Raw genomic sequence first — 25,074 nt, 5'->3', positions numbered from 1 at the left:
GACCCTTTAAAAGATGTTAAAGCCACTGGCTGTAATTTGCCATCCTTTGCTCTAAAGAAGGCGGCCCTGTAGCTATGAAGTTGTTGCAATTAGAGTTGACAAAGACAAACCTGAGCAGAGGTAGCCAGATAAGAGGGAAGTAGAGGGTGAGAGGGCTTCTGAGGAGCCAGAGAGTCCAGATTGGGAGATGAAGAAGAAAGAAAAATATTCTGGCATGAATGGACAGGGCTATTCCTTATTGAGATAGGGATTCAGGAGTTTAGTTTTAGATATAATGAGCTGACCTATTTGTGAAGCACCTGGACATGGTGGCATATTTGAATCAAAAGAGATTTTAGGTCTGGTGCTAAATATGTGGGAATCACTAGGATAAAGGGGAACACAGGAGCTACTAACATCACTACTGCATGTTGAGTGAGACTCTAGATAAGACGTCTCCTCTGAAGAGTGGTTGTAGAAAGGAGAAAGAACAGCCAGAGGAGTAGGAAGAAAACCAAGTTCATGTGGTTTTCAAAGTGTCAAAAGAAGTGTTTTTAAGAAGAGGTGCTTAAGTTGGTGCAGAATGCTTATCCAATAAGATAAGGGATATTTTGACAGAGACAAGTTTCTTCTTTGGTCAGAAAGAAGAAACTTCTGACCAAAGAGGAAACTTGTTGGGGAGGGAAGAACCTTTTCGGAGAGAAGTGTATGCTATATGCAGCCTTAGAACATGAGTGGGGCAAGGAGAAGCCAATTTTGTAATAAACTGAGTGGAAATATTAAAACATCCATGATCAATAAACTTGAGGAGTTAAACATAGAAAATAGAATTCTACATGTAAACTATTTTGGGGGTTTAAGTTGCTACTCCAGGGCTGTACTATTAATGGTTTCAAACCATGAAGGTAGCTTCAAGTGTACAAGGCCCATGGCGTGAATCTAGCACATTCTCTTCTCGGGGACTTTGCAGTGAGCAACATGGTAATAGCTGTCAATTACAGATCCATATAACTGGGAGAATTCAGCAATGACAGCAAAGAGAAAATGAGGCCACATTCTCTTGTTTTCAAAGCCAGGTGGCATCCGAGGGAAGTGGCATATGCCTGTAATCCCAGCCGCTTGGGAGGCTAAGGCAGGAAGATTGCAAGTTCAAAGCCAGCCTCAGCAAAAGTGAGGCGCTCAGCAATTCAGTTGATATATAAAATATAAAATAGGGCTAGGGATGTGGCTCATTGTCAAGTGCCCCTGAGTTCAATCCCTGGTACCAAACAAACAAAAAAAAAAAAAAAAAGAAAGAAAAAAGAAAGAAAGAAAACCAAAAAACGAACCAAACAGAAAAACCCAGGTGGAACAGGCCCTTGAAGAAAACTGCTAACTCAAGCTGATGGCTGTGCTGAGAAGCCCAGTTCTGCTTCTTTTTCTCAAGTGGCCACACATAGTCATCTCAACCTTCAACCAGTCCAGGACTTTTCCAGAAAACTGGCAGCAGTTTTGGAATCTAACTTCTCCTCTCTCTGCTTCTTTTATACCCCAGCCTCTTGCATTTTCACAGTCCGGTCTCTCTCCAATTCAAGGACCCGAGTGAATGAAATATTGGGAGGGAAGACAAGAGGACAGGAGAGTGTGGAAAGGAGAGCACCCCCCACCCCGTTCCCCGCCACCCCGTTCCCAAGGGTCATTTCAGCAGTGAGACTTGTCTACCTCCACCAAGTCTTTTAACAAGATTAAAATCTAGCATGTAGTTCTACTTTGGGATTCACTATCTTCTCTTTTCTCTTTCAGTGCTTCCTAGAGGTGGTCCTAGGAGCTTCTGGCTATGGAGCTGTAGAGGAACCTGTTTAAATGTAAATGTAAATTATGGGTTTCTACTACAGAAAGATATTCTGGGGCCAGGGGAGAGTCTGCATACTAACAGGTTCCTGGTAATTATTATGTGCACTGAATTTGGGAACCCTCCTTCTGTCCAGTTATTTAAAGTCCAGAAGTTTAAAGAAAAGTACTCTGCCTGTTGGAGTTTCATGCAGAGCACTTGAAGTGTTTTTTGTTTTCTGAAGAACAGTGCTCTTATTTCTCATCTCACTTCCTTATACTTATCACTGTATTATCCAGAAAATATTTATAGCATTGAAGGGAATAATGCCCTGGAGCCCTCCACAGCCTCCCAGGTTCTACTCATGCTCCTCTGCAATCCCCCTGCCTAACATCCTCCAGAATTTTCCCTTGGAACTCAGACTAAAACCCCAACTCCTTCTCTGGGACTCTGGTTAGCCTCAAGCCTCATCCCATCCCATCCCACATTCCAGCCAGATGACCTTCTTTTAAGGCTCCTTCAACACACAAAACTCTTTTCCCTGTAGGGTTTTTGCACTGCTTTTTCCTCGTCCAGGCAGGCTCTTCTTCCTGACATCACATTCTGGAAACTGGTCATCATTCAGAACTTGATTTACATGTAATCTTCACAGAGTACCTATCTAAAGTGGTCACCAAGTTATACCCTTTCTGTTTTAATTTTCCCCCCACTTATCCTATCTGGTATTTTCTGTGTTTGTTGTCTTGCTCCATTAACAAATTAATTCATTGACTAGTTATGACTTATTTGACTTCCAAGCACTGGGGATACAGCAATGAAGAAAGTCTCTGTCCTTGTGGACAGGCAATCAGCAAGTAAATTATACATTAGATGATGATAAATTCTACTAATAAAGTAGCAGAGTTGAAGGGATAAAGAGTGATGAGGGGTGTGCTTTTTGATAGAATGATTAGGGAAGCTCTCTCTGATGGGTTATTTGAGCAGAACTTGAAATGCATGCCAACTACCAGAAAACCCTCACTCCTGCTTCACTCACCACAGGGTTCCCAGTGAGTTGATGTATAGGTGGCATATAGGAGGAAGATTAATACATACTTATGGAATAAATAATTATGCGTGCCTCTCGCTCAGCACTTCTAATACAGCCTTTGTTTTTTTGGCTTTCCAACTAGATGTTGAATTTCATCAATAAGGAATTAGTCTTCTTTTCCTCTATCCTCAGAATCAAACATAGGGTCTGATATTGGAATGTTTGTGGAATAAAGGAAGAAGAAAGTGGGGATTATGATGAAACAGCCTGTCATAATACACTCAGGGATACTCAGGAAACCACTGCTTGAGAAGTTGACATATGCTTCCGAGCATCATGTGAACTTCATTTCAACTAGTAAATTATACACACACACACACACACACACACACACACACACACACACACACACACACAGTTGTATCTAAATTGTTAGTGATCCTTTAGTAAAACCAATTTCTTTTAAATGAAGCTTTGGCATATTTCAAAGTTGGAGAAATGGTAGGATTCTCTCAATCACTTGCTTTCTACCTTGAACTGCTCCTGTTAGTTCAGGCTACTTATAGTCTACCTTAATAAAAGTCCTACCGACCCACAGGCAACTGAATCTTGCAGATTCACAGAAAGGTAGACTTGAGCACTAAGAAAAAATCAGGCTAACTGAATCATACAATTGGATATTTTGGCACTTTTCTGTTAGAAATGAATCAGTAGTTCTGAACTGCTACCAGATGCAGTAATGACAAGCAATGACACCCAACACAGAGCAGGTCACCAAGACCCCACAGCAAAGCAGTCCCAGTGGCAGCCCATGCCTCCTACACACTCTCAGCAGATTTGCTCACTCTTTTTTCTCAAACAGAACTTGGGAAAGTATATAGAAATCCAAGCTTCATTCACATTTCTTACCAGCCAGCCACAAGTAAAAATGGAAAAAAATTATAATGACAAAGATCAGAAACAGAAATGTCTTATTTTTCCTAACTGCATGCAACTAATGCACATTGAAATGTGTTTTCAAGGCTAAATCTAGAAAAAGAAATCTTGATGATGTCAAAAATTATTTGTCCCTGGACCCCAGATGCCTTCCCTCTAATGCTACACCAATACCCAATTAATATTCTGGGTGACTGGGGATCCAAGATGTGCCCTCTGTTGTTTTAGGTTCAACACTTTAGTATCTTTAGCAGCTGGCTGCCATGTTGCTTTTCCCAGAAAGATGCTGCTGCACCTTCTCTACCTTAGGTTTAGGGTTGGACTCTCAGTGCCCATCAAGGTACAAACTAAAAGGCTAAGGCAGTGCTTTCTAAATGCTTCTGGAATTATTGGTGTTCTTGAGATTACTAAGCCAAAAAATTGTTCAGTGATCAAAGGGTAAGTTTGGAAACACTACATTCTCTATTGTCCACTTAGAAAGTCACAACACACACTGGAATGCTTTAAAAAGTTTTAAAAAATGGAAAAAAATCAAGGTAATTTTCAGATGGGGGATAGTTAAATGTATTCAAGAACAATAATCAGTGGTTAAAAAGGTGACATAGATCTCTACTACTATTATGACGTCTCCTAGACATGTGAAATAAAAACCGAGTCAAATTTCTGAACATGACTAATATCCCATTAAAAAATCCAAATCCTATGTGTGCATATACATTTTTATATAATACAATAAAACACATAAAAATTCTAAAAGGACGTATATCAAATTATTAAGAGTGATTGCCCTGAGGAATATGATTGGAGGGATGTGGGAGACTTGCTGTTTTTACTTTATAGATTTGGATATCATTTGATAGCCCTTTTATTACCTTTATAATAAAAATCAAGTGCTATATTAAAAAATAGAAATAAAATGCAGCAGTAAATACATCTGTTTAGCTTTAACTGAGCACTTCTCAAACTCATGTCATCGTTGGACCCTTGGTTTGTGGGATACTCAGAAGCGATTTGTATAGCAAATTCTGAAGTTACTATGCTGAAGACCCTCCCTCATTCCCATCAACATATGGGTTTTAACCTTCTGTGGCTGTTTGTAAATGGGTGGAGGAGGCAGAAGGGACCTTGGAGATTTCCTGGTAGATAGTAACTACTCAGTTATAATAGCAGCTGCTTATGGTTATTCTTAAGGTCCTTGCAGATAGTAAAAGAAAAACAAAGTATGTAGAACGTGTGGCACAGGGCTTGGCACACAGGTTGTGCTAAAAAAATGTTGTTCTTATTTTTCTACTACCACTGTTGATTTTAACAATATGAATGGCCATGGCCTAGGAAGACCAGTAAATGGTACGATGCTGTCACCCCAATAAGGACACATCAAAATAGAGACCCCAAGAGATATTACAATAATTAATCACAGGTCCAACTGGGAATAAAAACTTTCTGGAATAGATAGCCTTGTCCAGTCCAGAGAAAGGACAGGCTCACTCATGGGGAGCAGCAGGTGCTGGCTGCACACTCCCCAGCCCTGCGTGACCACACATGGAGAGTGTGTCCTGGTGTTGAAACTTTTCAGTGGTTCATCTCAGAGGAGAAACATAATAATGCCTCGGCCTGGAATGTTATCTTTCTGCCAAAAGTTCAAAGTCATCCAGAGAGTATCTCATTCATCTTTGGGATCCTCTGGGGATAGGGGTGAGTAGGCAGTGTTGCTTTTGCCTTATAAAGATAAGAACATACTGTGTAGAGAAATTAAATACCTTGTGTTTGCTCCAACAGTCCATCAGTGCTGAGAGAGGGCCTGAAACCCAGGAGGAGATTCCCAGGCCCTGTGCTCTAGCCCCACCCTTGGAAACACCTCAGAGGATGTGTGAACAGCCTGGTTTGGGCAAGATGTGGTCCCTGGCCTCCTCCTCCCTTCTTCCCATCCCTTCTTCCACCAAGTAGCTCACCTGTCACTGAACTGAACCTCTTCCCCGTTCCTGGCCCAGCTGATGGTAGGCCTTGGGTTGCCTATGGCCTCACAGTGTAGCAGCACACTCAGTGTCCCGCTGGCCAGCGCCACAGTCTGCCCAAGGTGAGTGACCACCTCCGAGGCAGACAGCTGCTGGGCAGCTGAGATCTTCCGTAAGATGGTGGGCTTGCGGTGTGGCCGGCGAGAGCCGCCCCCAGCCTCCCCGGGGGAGGTCCTTAAGGAGCTGCTGAAGCCAGACACATGTTTATGAGGAGGGATGGCCACGGGGGGAAACCTCTGCTCGGAGGGCTTGAGGAGCATGTCCTGGTGCTCAAGGTGGCTACGGAAGATGTCCTGGGCCAGCTGGGCCACCAGGTGCTTGCCGTAGAGGTCGCGCAGCTCCTCAGGCTGCTGGGAGAGGTTCCTGAGGATGTCGTCCAGGCGCTTCTGCTCAGTCACCATGGTGAAGGGCAGGTGCAGAAGGGCCTGCTCGGCATTCGGGTCCTCCTCTGAGGACGTGTTTCTTTCCATGGAGTCCTGCACCTCCCAGGAAGTCAGGAGCTCTCCGGGCCAGCCCCCCTGCTCCAGCAGCCGGGAGACAATGTCATCGTAGCGGCTCCCTGGGTCAGCAGGGAGGCCCCGCTTCTCAGCCTTGCTGCCATTGGCGAAGATCCCGTTCTGGTGCTTATGGGTCTGCAGGGCCTCCTTGGGGCTGACCTTCCTCACTGCCAGGGCCTCCTCCTCACTCCGCAGGCTCAGGGGCCGGGCCACAAGCTTATGATTGCCTCCAATGAGCTTAATCACAAACTGCTCCCGGGCGGGTCCTGCAGAGCAGGTGTAGATGCCCGCATCTGAGGGCCGGAGACGATGGATCTTCAGGTAGCCAAAAGGTGCCACTGTGATGTGGGCGGAGCTGATGAGATGCTGGCCATCTTTCTCCCAGGTGATGAGGGGCTTGCGGAACCTGCGCGTGGGGCACCGGAGCACCACGGCCGTCTTCGGAAGCAGGTAAGCAAACCCACCCACGACGAAGTGCAGCTTCCTCTGCCGGCGAGTCTGGATGTAAACGTTCCGCGCAGCTGCGATGTGAGGACTGTGCTTTGTGGATGGCCGCCCAGGCCCTGGCATGAGAGGGATGCCAGAGAGACCGAGGAAGAGAAGACAAGAGCAGAGAAGAAGCGCAGTGAGATGCAGCCGTGAGAGGGGACAAATGGGACAAAAAGGAAAGAGCTCTTAGGCAGTGATTTCGACCAGGGCCATCATTAACAAACACCTCATGGCTTAGAAGAGAAGCTGGCTACCAGCTGTGGACCATCAAGTTACCTCTACCCCCAAACAGAGAACTCATGAGGGGCTGTGGCACCCCAAGCAGCACCCTACTGGGTCTTTCTGGCCTGGAAGCTGAGGTGCAGGGTCCTAGGTGGAACAGAGCCCTGGGGAAAAGGCAGTTCCTCTCATTAAAAGCATTTGAAAGAAGAAATCAGCATCATAAAAAGAGGCAGAGAGGATAGAGAAGGGGAATATTTTCGACTAAATGTCTACTTAAGGTCCCGCAAAGTGCCAGCGCCCTAAATTACAGTGAGGAGAGTCCAGAAGCTTTACAACTCTAGGGATTAATATTGAACAGAACAAATCTGCTCAGAGTAGTTTAAAACCCCAGAGTGGATAACATTAGACTTCATTAGTAATATGCTGCCTCTAGCTCCCAGATCTCTGTATGCCAGCAAGTGAACTTTCCCCCCCTGCAAACTGTTTTTCCTGTGGCGAAGAGAATTCAGCCTGGCCACATGTGATTAAGATTCCTTTTCCACCTCCAGCTGAGCTCTCCAGCCTGCAGCCCTCCAAAGGCTCTGCTGCCCAACCGTCTGCCACTGGTCTTGGTTTAGGGAAGGCCCCTGCACAGTGGCTGCTACTAAGTGGGGTTCTGTCTCCATCCCAGAGCTCTGACATACTCACTTGCACAGGTTGCCAGCATGCAGGGCCTGATGGAGGAAGAGAAAGGCAGGGGAGGGCACAGGGTGGAATTGACAACTGTGGAGACCCCGGTTTTCAGCACCTTCCGGCAAATGGCACTTCGAGTCTGGGTACCCTCCCCGCAGCTCGTGGAACACTGGTGAGGAAAGAAAGAGGCCAAATGCATAAAAATTCAGGGAACTATAGGCTAATGTTTTTTGTATGGACTCTCAAACTCACCAAAATATGAGAAAAGTGGCTTGGAAAAGCGACAGCCACTGAAAGAGAGAGAAATATTAATTATGAAATAACAATGTGGAATACATGAGATCTTGTAGACACATTCCACGCTAGTATTTTCCACTCTAAAATTTCCTACTGGTATTTTACCTGTTTTTATTTATATGACTTTAGAGGAAAGAGTATAGAGTACCATGTTCAAATCCCAGCTCAGCATTTTATTAGAAAGCAAGGGATTTAATATCTCTAAGGCGGTTTCTATTTCTTACATTTAATTTAGAAGCCTGTAAATTAAATGAGATAATATATTTAAAAATGCCTTACACAAAATAATGTTAATGCGGATCCCCTTCTCCTTCCTTCACAGATAACTAATATTTTGATGCCTACCATCAGACAATTGTTATGAAAAACCTGCTTTGTTTGAAGGAAGTGAAAGACAGTTGCTAGTTTCAAGGAGGGGTCATTCAAATGAAAGGTATGTGTGGGAGTCAAATGTATTGTTAAAAAGAAATAGTATAGTAGGGAAATACAAATCAAAATGACAATGTCATATCATTTTGTATTCACTAGTATAACCATATTAAAAAAGACAGAAAATGGTAAGTTTTGGCAAGTGGTAGGAAAATGTGAACCCTTTTCATTAGCAAACAAATGAAGTTGCTGCTGAGAATGTAAGATGAAACAGCTTCCTACAGCTCCCCAAGAAAGCAGTTTAATAGTTTATTGAAAAGTTCATTTAACGTAGGACCCAGAAATTTTATTCCTAGGTGTCTACCCAAGAGTAGTGAAAACATATATTCACATAAAAACTTATGCAAATGTTCCTGTATTTGTAATGGCTCCAAAGTGAAAACAACCCAATGTCCATCAATTGGTAAATGAATAAACAAAATTTGGTACCTTTGTACTATGAAATATTATTCAGTCTTAAAAAAGGAATACAGTTCTTACATGTGCTACATGTAATACATAAATTATATATCAATAAAGTTGCCTATAGGATTAAATAGTAAAGTATTTGATAAGAATGCATAATTAGAAAAACAAATGAAGTATTATAAAATTAATGCTAACAATTATCAAATGCTTATGGTCCACTAGGGATGTCCTGACCTAGAACTTGAAGATGGGTGTAACGCAACATGGATAAGCATGGGAGGCAGGGAAATTTCCAGAATAAAGGCAGAAGAATTCAGGGTAGAAGGCCAGGGCAGGCTTGGGGGCAGAACCAAACCTGTCTGAACAGAGGAGCCACCCCAAGAGCATTGAGCAGCTTGACAGGTAGTTTAGGGCCAGACTTTGGAGACTTATTTAATTTTCAGACAGAAGGTTTGGAATTGGTCCACAGGGCAATGGGAAGCCATTGAGGAGGGGAGTGACATGATGAAAGAGGTGTTTTGAGAAGGTGAATCTGGCAACAGTGTGCAGAAGGATGGGAGGCAAGGATGTCAGTGAAGGAGTCGCACACTGTCCAGGCTGAGATGATGAAGGCCTGAACTGGGGTCATGGCAGCGTGCCATGTGAACTTGAAAAATGACGGTAAAACCCAACAGAGTTACCTTATATTTTCAAGTTTTATATGCTAGCACACTGAAATGACACTAATCTGTGCAAAGTACTGCGACATAGGCCACTCAGAAAGAAATTTAAGAGGCAAAAGATGGAGAGGAGAATCAAACGTGCTGCTTTTGTTACTAACGATTGTGGATTACAGATTCCACCCATCACTTATTTTATTGTAAATGACAGTACTGAATCCAAGGGTCAGGTGGGATGGGGGAAAGGAGGCTGAATGTTTTAAAATCATGGTCATTTTAGTGCTGCCCAAGTAAAAACACGGAAAAATAGTTCGCCTACAGATCAGAAGATTGGATTATGATTTGGATCAGTCTAGTGCTTTCTCTAGCCTCAATCTCCACATCTTTGAAATGGGGAAGCTAAGCCACAGTAGGGATTGCCAGAGAGTGTTGCATAACTACAATGGGAAGTGATTCAGGGGATGGGGAGACCCAACCACTGGAAATCTGAAGGTTCCATCTATGCTTCCTTTGAAGTGGCTCTCATTCTATCTGTTTTAGAATTTGGACTTCATAGTAACATTTCACTTGTTAAAAGGCTCCTGAGGCTTTAATTTAAAAAGAAATAGATTAGACTACAGGATCTTCCAAGGTCCTTCTCATTCTCAAATGGACTACCCTGACTTTAATTTCTTTTATTTTGGGGGATGGGGACAAGTTTCATAAAAATATGATTTAAAAATATCTAGTAGCTAACTCTTTCAGGAGATTGAAGGGTTTCTTTTAAAAGAGAAGGATAGTCTTTTGAGAGGTCTTCATTTCAGAATAGAATCTGTAAGTAATTTTTTTTTGGAAATGTCTAAAACTTTGGCTTACTTCTGTCTCTGAGGAGTTCTATGCAGTAACCATGAGACTGAGCCCAGAGAACTAAGGACAAAAACACCCATAGATCATCCAGTTCTCTTTTATCCAAAAGGCATTGTGTGTGTGTGTGTGTGTGTGTGTGTGTGTGTGTAGTATGGAATGAACATCTCATCTCAGCAAGGGGACCACAGAATGGCCCTGGGGATGGCAGAGTGGGCCTTTGTGAGTGCTTCCAGAAGTACATTTCCCCGGCACGACTTGAGAGTAACCCCAGTGATTTGGTGATTGCTTCCCACCATTCCAGGCCCCTCCCCAGTGTTCAGAATTTCTGCTAACCAACCCAGATAGCACAGAACCTAGTCAGACTCTCTGGATAATTCCTCCTGGTTCTCCAAGCATGATCTTTTCCTCCTCAGAAAACCAGCAAAGCCCGTGGGAGACCTGGGCTGTGGCCCTGAGTCCAGTCAATCAATGCTGGTGCTTCCTATAATTTCCTCTCCTGACAATGAGCCCAGCTGGAAGAGAATCATCATCATAATAAGAGGTAACTTTTACTAGGCATGATGTATTTTATATGTATCAGTTAATTTAAGCCTCTTACTTGTATGTGGATAATATTATATCTCCAGTTTATAGGTAAGGAAATAAAGACCCAGAAGGTTAATTAGCTCAAGGTTATACAACCAGTAATCATCACTCAGGATTTAAAGCTTGCTTTGCTTGCCTTGAGTCTAATTCCTAAATATCCATAACACCTTTCTAAAGTCCTGCATTATTAAATGGGACCTTACTTCAGTGGTATTCCTTTAGTGCCTAATCATGAGTGTGTCTCTCTCTTAAAACTGCAGACATAAGAGAACTCTTTTTCTGAATTTTCTGGGTACTATATCCTCTAAAGCCTATCAAATGCAAGAAGATGAGAGGACAATGATGACACACATGAATCCTTTCCTTGGAATACCACTCATGACAGGCTATTTTCTCATAGACTTAGGAGAGGAATACATTTACAGTACTCCACTGAGAGATGTCCTTGCCTAGAACCACTTGGCAAATACATCAGGGATCTTTCCTGAGTTGCTGTTTCTATTATATTTTTTTCATGCATATATCATACTCCAAATCAATATTCCCATGGAAGAATGGTCCCTCAGATGTCCACGTGTGAGCATGGACACACTTGAGTATATACATGTCTATCTTCTCTACACTTTTAAGTGTGCATCCTGCTGAAATCAAATTGTTTCTAAAATACAAAAAAAAATTATCATTTATTTGTTTTGTCATTTATCGTTCTGGGATATCTGGAGTGTGATACTGCCAGAGATGATTTTTCTTTCAAACAGTAAAACCTGTGGTAATGTAGTTTGCTCTCAATTGTGGTGTCCTTAGACTCTGAACAGGTTGATACTGTGTGGGGCAAGAATTCTCAGGACCTATGTTAAGTGAGCTGGTATCTTAATTCTCATAGGCAGTTTTCCCCTCTGAAAGCAAATGTCTCTGTGTATTTCAACTATCAGCAGCTCCATATAAAACAGGCCAAGCATGGAGGAGGCCAATTCAAATGCTTATGGGAGAAAGGAGAAGATCTTGAATCTGTTTTTAAACAATGCGTTTTCTCACTTCCAGCCTACTGATCCTGGTTTTGGTTTAATTTGCTTGTGATCCCATAATATAGGGACTTTACTAGGGAAGACATACAGCTATCGAGCTGCAGAAGTCAAGGCAACTCAAAGAAGTCACAGGGGCTGAGAACAAATGTGTTGAAACTGCATGTAAATGAATTAATTCATGCTGATGGTAGAACAGGAATTATTTAGAAAAATAGGTGAGTTGGAGGTACATGCTAATGTGGGAGGGGAAGCGGGGAGTGGTGGATACTGAGGCAATTGCTGCCCAAATTTAGGGCAACAGGGGAACTCAAATTCTCTTGCTGGGAAGTTGTTGAAGCTTAAAAGCCAGGAAACTAACAGTAAAAAGGCAGGATTTCCTTGGCCTTCTTTTCCTAATAAATCATATCCTTTATTGTCCAGTAACTTGGAAGAAAAGAACTAGAGGCTTTGCCCTCCCTGAGCAGAGACTAGAAACATCTGGGAGTAGGAGGTGCTGGGAGGTCAGGAGGAGGGGGAGGGAGTGGAGCTCTAGGGAGAAGAACCCCGTGTTCTGGTCTTGTTCCAAGAGGAGCCCATTTACAATCCTTAGCTTCCGAATGTCGGGTAAGGGCTGGCCACATAGCACAGGTCCCTGTAGCCTAGTTAAAAGCTAGTTACATACTATGGTATAAATAGTTACAAAATACTGCCCTGTAGTGTTCAGAGAATTGTTTGGTTCTCTTGTCTTTCCCATGTATGTGTTTGGGGTCACTTTTCCTACTCATGCCTCTTGTTCTCTCCATCTAGGGGACATCATACCTCTGTCCAGTCTGAGAGGAGCCACTCACTGGGGCAGTCCTCTTTCTTGCAGGCTTGCTGGGAAGTCGGTTTGGAGGCCGAACAGAAGGTCTCTGGAAGCTCCAGGAAGCTACCATCAGCCATGCGCTGTTTGCAAAGAACCTCACGTTTCTGAACACCTCCACCACATGTCCTGGAACACTGGGGAGGGACGAAAGAGAAATTCAATGCAGGAAGGTAGTTTGAACACCAGTTGTCACCTGAGCCTTGGCTGAGTAAAGAGTATAAAAATTAAAAACTAAAAATAAATAAATAAAATAAAATTGAAAAAACAAACAAACAAACAAAAAACAACAACAACAAAATGACTATGACAAACTAGGCATCAGGCCAAAGGACTTTTCCCCTTCTCTTTGAAATGAATTTTGTAGCAAAATCTATATACCCTTCACTCTTAATCCCAGGTATTTAGCTTGAGCATCCAGGAATGTCAGGGGCCTTGGAATCTTAGAAAGTTGCTCCTGAACTATGATTTGTAGCTGCTCAAGACAACTGGTTTAAGAGGTTAGTATAACAGAGTGTTCAACATATTTACGACCCCGTGAAAATAATTTGTGCTGCTTCCAGGATGAATAAGAGCAAGCTCTCCTGCCATCAGTATCAATTTGCAGAAATTTGCAGGGAGGAGAGTCCTTTCCCTCTGAGTGTGAGCACTCACTCTGCCACACTGGGCAGGCATTGGATTTAGGGGCTGATTTTCTGAACAACTCCTTATTTTTTTGTTGGATTGGTGATTTCTTAGGGCAGTGGGAGCCAGAGCTGCTGAAATTCAGAATGTAAGAAAAATAGCCTCCTGTCAGTAGTTTTTGGGGGACCCCAGTAAAACACATTGTTTACACGTAACAATAGTTCTAATCCAGCTGCATGAGGTGGGAGAGGGGACCCCTGAGGCATAGACTGTTGGCCATTTCCAAATATCTATTCCTTTTGTTTCAAGAGCAAAAGAGCCCCCATCCTCAGCTGGGTGCGTGGCTTTCAGCATAGGCTATTTTGGGCCAACCTCCCTGGAAAGTAGACATGGCCATTTGACTAAATGCTTGTCATTGGGATACAAATGATTGGCTATAAGCACCGTCAGGGAAGTGTGTGCAAAGAGAGCCTGCACCTTTCCCTTCCCTCTCTCTTCCTTGCAGGCTGGAGTGTTCACACAATGTCTGAAATTGCAGCTTTCTTCTTATGATAGGCAAGATGAAAGAAGCCTGGCCTCTGACTGTGACACTACCACATCAGCCTTGGACTGCCTATGTTTGTGAGAAAGAAATACTTTCCACCTTACAGAAGCCATTCTTCTCTTGAGTTTTCTACCACTTCCAGTCAGATATAACCCTAGCTATTTAACATATCTACTTATCACTTCTCTGTTTCGGGGCTAATTTAGGGAGCTGGGTGCCATGGTGCATGCTTATAATCCCAGCAGCTTGGGAGGCTGAGACAGGAGGATTGTAAATTCAAAGCTAGCCTCAGCATCTTAGTCAGACCCTGTCTCAAAAAATACAAAGGGCTGGGGATGTGGCTCAGTGATTAAATGCTCCTGGGTTCAATTTCTGGTACCAAACAAAAAAAATTCTTCAGGAGAGTCTCTTGTCTTTCACTTGCCGCCTATGTTGAGAAATTAGGCCTGGGTTTAAAAAGCCAGAGAGCATGCTCTGAAGTAGTCATCCCTCCTGTTGCAGTGATTGCTAGGGTGAGGTAGACTGTGTGTGGTCAGCTGTACTTAGAATTGCAATGGGTATTTTTGCCTACCATCAAGGCTCTAGCGGGGACAACAGTGTGCTAGTGTGTAGTCAAAACACTACTAGGGCCCAGATTTCACTCTCTTACTTGGTGGTGTCAACCTTGGATGCACGTTGAAATCACCTGGGGAGATTGGGAAAGTGCTGATGTCCAGGCAAAAACCTAAACTTAACAAATCAGAAATTGTGGAAGGTGGGTCTCAAGTACTATGTTTTCAAAAATGACTTCCTAGCTCATTCTTGCCAGATAATTCTATTGTGCAGTCAGAGCTGAGAACCATTTCTCCAAATTAATGATCCTTTACTATCCCCAATGGAATAAAATAACATGGGAAGGAAAATCTGGGACCCAGAAGGGCCTGTTAGGATCAGTGGTTGTTTGGACCCAACCCAAGCCAATATGTCACTTGTTTACAATTGTGAATGGTTTGAGACCACAGAGCTATTGGATAATGACATTTGAAAAGCCATTGGTTTGGTCTAGCCTTTTAATTCTAGAGTCTTTCAAATGATCCAGACATATGATGAACAACTTTTTTTTGTATGTATAACTTAAAAAATTCTAAACAAAAACAACCTTATTGAATCTCAAAAGGGAAAAAATGTATTTTTTCTGGTTAAGATCACCTACCTACCATTGAAGGCTAACAAAAAAGGTGAAACCACCCTATAATGTAGATCTTATTTCTTCAATAAAACAACAAAGGTTCAGAGAGATGAAGTTGCCCAACTGAGGCTATACAGGGGCTGGAACTGTATATTTTATTTTCATTCAGTGCAACATTCACTAAGCTCCTACTGAGCACCATGCCCTGAACATAACTGGAGAACAGCCCAAATTTTGGTTATCTCCCCTATTCTGTAACAACTCCTCTCTGCTTGCAGAACCAATAGAAGATATTTTTGCCTCTTGCCTAGGCCTGCTGAGAGTGGGCCTTAAACTCTCACCTTACTGGAGGGAGGGTGCTGTGTACTTTAAAGTCTTAGCTTCCACTCTCAAGATCCTAACTGACTGCTAGCCCAGGATTCAAGTTAGGGACAGACATTCCACAATAGTTATCTACAGTTTGGTGACTGACCCTGGAAACCTGTTTTCCCTAAATCCTTTGATTTCTGAGTCGAAAGGCTATAATTGAACATAGCTCCTAAGCAATGTGTTGAAGCTAGACAATAGAGGGGAATCTATAATAGAGTACCTATTACTTATCACAGAGCCAAATAGTTCCTTCCAAGGACTTTTCTACTGACTTTTGCCCTTAAGAAGAAAAATCTATACTATTAGACCTTTGGTTTCATTGCGGCTTATTTCAGTGACCACCTGGAAATTTCACTTATTAGAGAAACACATTTAAAAATTTGTATTTCTTATTTAAATGCAATTCAATAAAATATTAAAGAATTTCACGTTAACTCAGATTATACCCATCCTGCTTAGAATAGTACCATCTGTGAATTTAAGTTTCAACAAATATTTATAGCATTGAATTGAAGTTGGTATTTAGGAGAAATTTAAATTAGTGTGGCTAAGAATTCGATTGACTTAGAATAATCCTTGTTACTATGGATAACTAAAGTTTTAAATTTAGTTTTATAGTCTTTTGCATGATTTCTTAGGTTCAACCTTCTCTTATTTCTGTCAAATTGTATGTTTTAACCAGCCAGTTATGCTGTAATCAGATTAGTTATAACCTTTTATTGTTCGGTCTTTTTCAGAATTCTTTTATAACTAGATAACTAACCATGTGGATTATTGACTCTTAAGGATGTGCCAAACTGAGGGACTGCATTCTTCACAATACTTTCCATTCTGTGAATTACTAAAATTTTTCCACAAACCTAATGTAATTTTTCAAAGCCACAATTGTCAGAAAGAAACAAAGTCCTTGTGGCAAATCAAAAATTTTAGTTGTAGGTTCTCCCCTATGCCTACTCCACATGTCCGCTTAAATGGAAGTAGGCTTTGCCATTTGTATATGTTCAAAGTGGAACTGTGGATACTTCCCCTCCAACCTCACCCCAAATTGTTCCTCTGTCTTCCCTAATTATTTAAAGGTGCCATGTCCAGGGTTAGACTTCATCAGTACCCTTGAGAACCCTTTTCCTCACTACCCTCCCCTAAAACCCAACTCATAAGCAAATGCTGTCAGATTTTCTACAAAACAATAAGTTGTGGCTTTGAAATACATAAGAGGTCAAGATACCATATCTCCTGTCTGGACTACTGCAAACATTTCTAGCTAGCTTCCCAGTGCTGTGGTCTGAATGTTTGTGACCCCCTCCCCATTCATATATTGAAATCCTAACTCCCAAGATGATGTTATGAAGTGGGTGTGGAGGCTTTGGGGAGGTGATTAGGCCATGAGGATGATAAAGCCCTCATGGACAGGATTAGTGCTCTTATAAAGGAAGCCCAGAGAGCTACCTTATCCCTTCCACTGTGTGAGGTCACAGGTAGAAGGTGCCATTCATGAAACAGGGAGAAGGTCCTTACCACACACAGATACACAGGAACCCTGATCCTGGAATTCCCAGCCTCCAGAACTATGAGGAATAAATTTCTTTATAAAACACTCACTCTGTCATAGTCTATTTTAGCAATACAAAACAAACTAAGATAATAATTAACCAAGTATTTCTTTTCAACTATGTCTTATCACATTCTAGAACACTCTTTCTTTCTTTTTAATTTCTGGGTTTCTAATGTGGTAGTGCATCATGTACAACCATTCTTGGTTCATTTAACATTTAATACTTAATGTTCTATTTTATGAGTCTTTTTCTCATTTATATGCTTAACAATCATAAATAAACAAGCATCTGGAGTGATTTAATAATCTATTTAATGCTTTTTCCTTCCCTAATATTATATTTATTCACATTTTAGAATCTTGACTAAGAACTTTTTGTGTTGATGGTGTGCAGTTTTGCTTTTCTATTTCCCTGTATACTCATCATTCTGGGTTGGTTGTTTTGCAGTTGCTCCTGTCCAGCCCCTGTCACTTATCAATTTGCAGGTCTTGTGACTGCATGCTAAGGTTCCATGGTGATAATGAGGATCTTGCAGCCCTAGCTGGGAGATGAACTGGTAAAGCTCCTGATGATAAGCTAAGGCACATCGTTATTCTGTAGTTCAAAATATACATCAGGCTTGGAAATGAGCCACAGCAGGTTTTTAATTTTCTTTCCAACATTCTTTCAAAATAGAATACTTTCAATTTAGACATAAAAGCATGCAGGGAGTCTTCCTAGCAACTTATTTTGGGACCACATTTAGTACACTGTAATCATATTTGTTACTACCAACATTTTGGACACACAAAAAGAAAAATTCTTCAATCAAAGCATGAATTAGATCACATAATTCCCTCATTTAAAACCCTCCAATGGTTTCCCCTTGCAATTAAAATTAAAATCCAAACTTGTCTAACCTGGTCTTGCAAAGTCCTGGGTGTTTTCTGGTCCTGACCCTGAAGGAACTTTCAGACTGTTGAAGTCAAATCCTTCCAACTTCATTCACTCATTCCACATAAATTGATTAAATGCCAATCATAGAACAAGCCTGGTTCTAGGTAGGTGATGATCTTCTTTCTACCTGGACCATTCTTCTCTTAGATCAGCATGTGGCTAAGGCTTTCTACTCATTCAGGTTTAATTCCATTCTCACCTGCATGGAGAGTTCATCTCTAACCTTCCCAATCAGATTAGTGAAGCCAGTCTCTATTCTATTACTTTAATTTATTTTAAAAATAGTGATTTTAAATACTACTTGTTCTTTCAGAAATTACCACCCACTATCTTATCAAAGTATATGAAGAAAGGGATTATACTTCTTTCATTGTTCATATTAAAAGCATTTGAAGTGTGCATTCAAAACTCCATCACTCATTTTCTTCTTTCCATATCTTTTTTTAAATTAATAATTTGCTTGTTTCATCATAAAGAAGTGGTCAGGGTGTAAGTGAAATGGTAGAGTAACATTTTATAATGGATTCTGGATGTATGTAGTATTTTGATGTGATCAACAAGTATTTACACAGTTGAAAATGTAGTATATTTTTGAGAGAAGTAATGATTTTTTCATAAAACCATTATTCTCTAAGCCTCAAAATTCCATCTTTTCTTTTTCATTAGATGAAAATTCACAAATTCCCCACAAACCTTATGAGTTCAACATCCATAAAGAACATGCTAATTTTGTAACTTGTTGTTCAAAATTTTAGATACTTCACTATTGATGTTGGATTTGCAGGAGTACAGATTGCTTCAATGTTTGGTGGCTGAAGAATTCTTTTTCTAAATATTTTATGAAGCATATGGGCTTCTGTTCAGTATGAATTAAATGTTCTGAAAATAACTAAGTAGTTGAATAAAGAAAAAGGTAGGTTAATTTTCTTTCTTTCAAACTGAGGAAATAGGTGATGAAAATAATCTGTGATATTTCAAAAAATGGAGATGTAATAAAATTGTACTGGAGAGTGACCACTCACAATAACACAGCTGGGTTGTCACTTTGCAGGTAGGACCTAATTTAAGGGACAGACCTCAAATAATTATATAGAAATCGATAACAGCCTGATGATAAACAGTTATAATGAAAAATTTAAAAATCATCTTGTTTTAAAGTTTGACTTGCACAAATAGCTTATGGGAGATTCTCAATGCCTAGAATATAAAGTCCAGACTCCTGAGAATATCCTTCAGGGCCCATATGCCCTAACCAGCAATGAATTTTCTGGAACATTCCTTGAGGTTCTACCACATGCCAGTGCTTTAGCTATAATAGACAAATTTCCCTTCCCTGAACATGCAGATACTTTCTCTGCTCAGGCCTTACACCATGTTGTCCACCTTGTGAGCAATGCCCCTTAGCTTGTGGCTCATCCTGAAACTCTCAAGACATTCTTGAAGGCCAAGTTCACAGGCCACTCCTTAGCAAAACTTCTCTATCCCCCTGCATCTTGGCAAATGGATCGTCTCCACCCCACCCTGACCCCTGCCTGCAAGGGTACTATATTTCTTCTGAAAGGACTCGTTGCATGTCTGATAATTTCCTCTGCCTCCCTACGTGCACACAGGATTAGGAGCCTTTTGAGGAAAGGGGATTTATTCATCTTTATACTCCCCAGTGCCTAGTGCAGTGTCTGGCAAAGAACGTGCACTTCATAAATGTTTGCTGAATTGATGATTGGATGAAGGAAAGAGCCCCAAATCCAGATGTTTCAAAGATGTAAAACAAACATCCAGCTGATCATCCATCTTTTATGAGGCTGTTTTATCGTTAGTCAGAAGCTGCTTCTCTGGATGTCAGCAGTGGATCTGAGCCAGTGGCAGTGAGTACTCTGCTGACTCTCCAAGTATGGGGGACAGCCCTCTAGCTAAGGGAATACTGGCAGGAATCTTGCTCTTAAACACTTGTCTTGTCTATGCTCAAAAATCTTCCCCAGTGTGTTTACATGGATGAAAAGTTGTTTTTTGTCAATCTTCAAAAATGGTGGAAGATAAAAATTTCAAATTAGTAAAGGCTCTAAATTCTGTGACAACTTCCAAATTAGTAAAGGCTCCAAATTCTGTGATAACTTTGTAAACATGCTGAGATTACCTAGTGATGCTGACGGTCAGAGGCAGAACTCAGAGAAGAAAATGTTTCAAAAGGAGCAATAGCAAGAGAAAGTTAAAAAAAATAGAGAAAAAACATTTGCCTTATGAATCATCATTGAAATAATATTCTGGTATGAAGAGATAAATCTCTGGAAAGGGGTATTATTTTAAAAATATGCAATAAAAGTAAATAACAAAATAGTATTTATATTGCATATACTAACTGCCACATGTGTTTCATGATACAAGGTCATGGGTTCATTATTTTTATAAGAAAAGTAAGAAATGTGCAATAAGAAAAACACTTAAAAGTTATGTTCCTATACAGAAATACAATGACTCAAGTGACCTATATTTTTAAAGATTTTTCCCATAATCAGCATATTAATAAATTCTGCCTGTATTGATGCTTTTGGTTTCATCTCAGTTGTTTAATTTACTGAGAGCTGAGTTCATTTCCTTAGAATTTCAAATCATATTATTGAACCCAACACAAAGTGCAACTTATTTTCTGTTTCTAAGGTCAACTTTCCAGGTTTAACATAACTTCCTCTGTTTATAGTTTCTAATTCATTTCACTCATTTCTTCATTCACTCATTCATTCTTCCAGCAAACAGTTATTGAATACCTGCTAAGCGCAAGGCACTGTATTAAGTGTCTTGAAATTAGGATGAATAAAATGATTACTAAACTTCAGGTATCTGCAGTCCAGTGAGGGAGAAATACTTTCTGCAAAATGTGACCAGTTTTACAAAAAGGGGATACAATGGAGAGTGCCACCAAATCTTTATGGAAAAGTTGGGGCAGCTCAATAGAGGAGGTATCAGGGAGTGATTGGGCAGGGGCAGAGTTGTGTGTGCACACATCCAAAGTATGAAAGAACATGAGTGTTCACATAACTCAGCTGTCCTGAGAAGAGAATGTTCATGAGGAAGAAAGGTCAGGAAACCAGCCTGAGACATTAGAACAGGGGCAGATGGTAAAAGGTCTTTGAACACAATCTTAAAATCATTAGGTATCAAAAGCGGTTTTAAAGCAGGGATAACATGATCCAATTTGTAGGAAATGACTTAGACAGTATAGGCAAAGAAAGAATATTGCCCTGTGAGGCATTAACAGGTGTGTCATGGAGAAAGGGAATTTTGGTTAGATACATCTAGATAACGCTGCATACCATACCCTTTGTTGGGAGTTCTTAACAAATATAAGTATTTTTATGGCTCAGGAAAGGGTCTGAAGTAAAGAACCGCCATCTCACATTGGAAACTCTGAATGAGAGTTACACAAGACAAAACTGGAGATGCAGCCAGAGGCTGTGTATAACAGTTGGTACTTGATGGTAAGGACTTGGACAGCGCTGCAGGAGGAGGTTTAGAAAGGAAGAGAGCACCAGGGGGGTGGATATAGGAGCTGGAACCGAGAGGATATGGGTATTGACTATGACAGATACTCGAGGCTGAGAATGGCTCCATTTCTAGGGAATAGGCTAGATAGCAGTGACAACCTGCTATAAAGATCAATGCAGGGAGACCAGGTCTGCTGGGGAAGGGCATGGAGTGTGTACCAAGCTTGGTGTCAGACTTTTGGAGATGGAGGCATTTTGGCAACAGAGGAGATTGGAGGCCCTAAGGCAGGTGGAGACAGTATTTGGTATATAACAGAGTCAAACTAAATTAGGGCTTAGAGGAAAAAAAATGAGGACTTGATCTCACTTACGAAACAAAATTATTAAAATAAAGATAATATTTTTACACCAACCTGTCTGTTAATTAGATTTACCTCGTTCAACTACTGTTGATTAAGCTTTCTTAACCCCAGAAGTACGAGGCCGGCACGATGCACCTTCTGGTTAATACTTCTATTATGTTGTAAAGTACAGATCCACTAAAATTCAGAGCAATTATGATAAGACTCTTTCTGCTAATAAACTTTAAAAAACTTCTCCACACGTGAAGTTTGACCTTTGATCTCTGTTTTGCTTTATTTACTGTTGATTCTAAAGATAGAATCAAGTTTTATTTTCTTATGAAATATATTTTTGAAAATAAGTCCTGGCAGAGGAGGGAGGGTTCCCGGTTGACTTTGAGAGGCAGAGGGGAGGGAAAACTGCAGATGGGCAGGGAGCAGTGTGGGCAGAGGAACGCGCAACCATCCTAATAGGATTTTCTTCTCTTGAGACACAACATTTCAAATAAATATGACCTCTAAGTTAGAGTTACAAAGATTTATATTTTAGTTACTGGGATACAAAAAAACCCAGATGACTATCACGTCACTTTCTAACAGAATTCAGCCCTCTAATCCAAAAACCAAGATAGGTGTGTGTATGTGTGTGTGTGTGTGCGTGTGTGTGTTTTAATCTAGAACATGAAAATTTTATTTTTCAAGCATTTATAGTTATCATTCATTTTTTTCCCTTCATGTTGCTGGCAGAAATTCCTCTCTTGTATTGCCTTTTTACACAGCTAAACTTATGCAGTTTGAACTGTGACTCTGATGAAAAAAGGTTTATGGGGAAAGGCAATTTAATCATGGTTTTCAGCTGGTGGAGGGGGCTAGGAGCTGTGGAGATTGCTTCTGTCTCAGCACAGATGTGTGCAATGTGTATGTGCAGTTGGGAGGACACAATCCTGAACATAAAACATACACAGTATAGAGAAATATTAAATCATACTTCAGACTGAGGGCATTCATTTCAGTTTAACCCTTCAGCACATTTCTCCTTTTTTTCGTATTCCATTTTAAAAGTTAATTTTTAGAATTAAACATAAGGAATATTGCTGCAGATGCCATAGACAGTGGTGGGGGAGGGGTAGCGGAGGGCAGGTTTTCAGTCTCCAAGACCTTGTGCTGGTAAAGACCATGTGCTTAGCCCACATTAAAGATGGCTGAATAATGACCCCAAAGACATCTACATCTTGATCCCTAGTACCTGTGAACATGTTGCCTGAACATAATGAAAGGGACTTTGCTGATACAATTAAGTTAAGGGTCTGGAGATAGAGAGATGATCCTGGTGAGCCATGTGGTCACTATAGTCCTGATAAGAGGCAGGAGAGGATATGATGGCAGAGTCAGTGGCTTGGGTGACAGGCTTTGAAGACAGAGGAAGGGACTGTACAGGAGCCAACAAGCATGTGGCCTCTACCAGATGGAAAAGGAAATGTAAGAGATCCTCCCTGGAGTCAGCTGATCTCTTGATTGTAGCCCAGTGAATCTGATTTCTGACTTCTGCCTTTCAGAGCTACATGAGATTAAATTCCTGTTGTAAGCCACTAAATTTGTGTTAATTTGCTACCCTGTCCATAGAAAGCTAACACACAGATTAACTGCCCTGGATATTGGCATCAAATATTGAGTTTTATGTAAACTGCAAATTATTAGGCTATTATGTTTTCAAGTTTCCTTGCATTTTAATACTTCAGAGCAAATATAAAGCTGAGCAAGAAGGGGTTTTGAAGCATTCAGAGGCCCCCTTTTCCACTGCCAGCTATGTGAGTTGGGACAACCCTTCCCTCGAACCTTGTTTCCTCTCAAGGAGGCTGCAAGGAATAAGACAGAAAATGCAAGAGCCGCAGAACGAGTTCTACTATGTGAAGCTGGAATTCACGTTGACTTTACAGTGCTCCAGGCTCCTCATCTGCAATGTGGAGATAATATTAGTCACCATCACATAGGAGAGTGAGGATTAAGTGAGTCAAGGATGTCAGGAGCCCAGAGTTGCATTGCAGGTGATGCACTGTATGTGTTGCTTTTATTAAAAAAAGAAAGAAAAAAGTAACTTGCTAAGATGTTGCAAATGATCAATAAATGAGCCTGGCATACCTGGCATGTGCCTTTTCCACAGCATCTTCTAGGTCTAGTCTAAATGCACTGGGTGTTATGTGTCCCACTGAGACTTGGTATCTGCCTTCATTGACCTTGTGATCTAATTCAGAAGCCACAAGAAAGTCCCTGTCCAGGTAAGTTCAGTGAGCAGGACTGAACTTGAACACTGTAGTTTCAGTGTGTGGGGGGGATGGTAGAGTTAGAGGAGTCCTGCCAGAGGAGAGAGGGCTTCTGATGGACTCTGAGAGGCAGAGGGGAGGGAAACTGCAGGTGGGTGGGGAGCAGAGCAGGTAAAGGAATGCAAGATGGGGCCACAGCTGGGGCATGGGGCAGGGGCAGATGTGCAGTAGTGAAGGCCTCAGACTTTCACATAGTGGCTTTATGATATGGCTACAGAGAATCCTTGAGAAAAATCCTAGCAGAAGGCAGTCGTGATCACACTGTTTCAGATTAATCTGTGGTATATGTAGCAGTGACTTTTAATCACGCTGTGGTAATTCTCCAGTGTGATACAAGGGTGTGGTATCTCAGAGTTCATTTATAGCCAACACCAAAGATGAAGAGGAGGAAGGGGAAGAGGGGAAGGATGAGTTTAATAATCTAGAAAAAATGGCAGAAGAATAATATGTGGAAAATCTAAGTATTCAGAAGCCATCCAAATAGAAACAAGATACTAGAGCTAGATAGGCAAATATTAAATGAGTTCTTCATACAAGATCAGAGATCAAAACCAAGAGATAAATTATTGAATAAGAGGCAAAAATTAAATTAAATGGCCCTCTAACAACCAGAGCTGGAATTTGATTTCTGCTTTATTTCTGCTTGTTTGTTTCTAAGACAAAATTTTAATGTAAGTACTTGGACTTAATGCTTGGTGCTTGGCAGACCTGCAGAATATATAAATATTGGCTATTCACCATCTGTCAGACAAGTGCTCAACAAAGAACATAGGAGGTTGTGTTCCTATCTAGCAGGGGACAATTCATGTAATTTGTCCTTTTTATCCAGGAAAAGAAACATACACAAGAAATTTGTGGTGACCCTGTGTTCAAACAGCAAGGAGGAAGAGGTGTCCACACCAACAGACTAATGCCCATCAGATTGCCTTTTTTAAAGTGAAGGATTTGAACCCATCTCCTTTTCTTTCATCTGAACAAAGGCTGGGGGCTGGTTGAAGG

General features: G+C 41.2%; 1 protein-coding gene across 1 annotated transcript in view; it reads right to left on the bottom strand.

The window, feature by feature from the left end:
• Adamtsl1 (ADAMTS like 1) overlaps window positions 1–25,074 on the bottom strand; it is a 904,315-nt gene that overhangs the window by 87,623 nt on the left and 791,618 nt on the right. Inside the window, exons 18-20 of the mRNA XM_077797045.1 lie at window positions 12,698–12,877; window positions 7,666–7,819; window positions 5,708–6,830 (exon numbers count right to left, since the gene is read on the bottom strand). Of these exons, the coding sequence (XP_077653171.1) occupies window positions 5,708–6,830; window positions 7,666–7,819; window positions 12,698–12,877 (1,457 nt within the window). The remainder of the gene's footprint in view (window positions 1–5,707; window positions 6,831–7,665; window positions 7,820–12,697; window positions 12,878–25,074) is intronic.

This window comes from Urocitellus parryii, chromosome 4 (genome assembly GCF_045843805.1).
Source record: "Urocitellus parryii isolate mUroPar1 chromosome 4, mUroPar1.hap1, whole genome shotgun sequence".
NCBI lineage: Eukaryota > Metazoa > Chordata > Mammalia > Rodentia > Sciuridae > Urocitellus > Urocitellus parryii.
The sequence above is the reverse complement of the archived record's forward strand: the minus strand, read 5'-3'. Positions and strand labels throughout refer to the sequence as shown.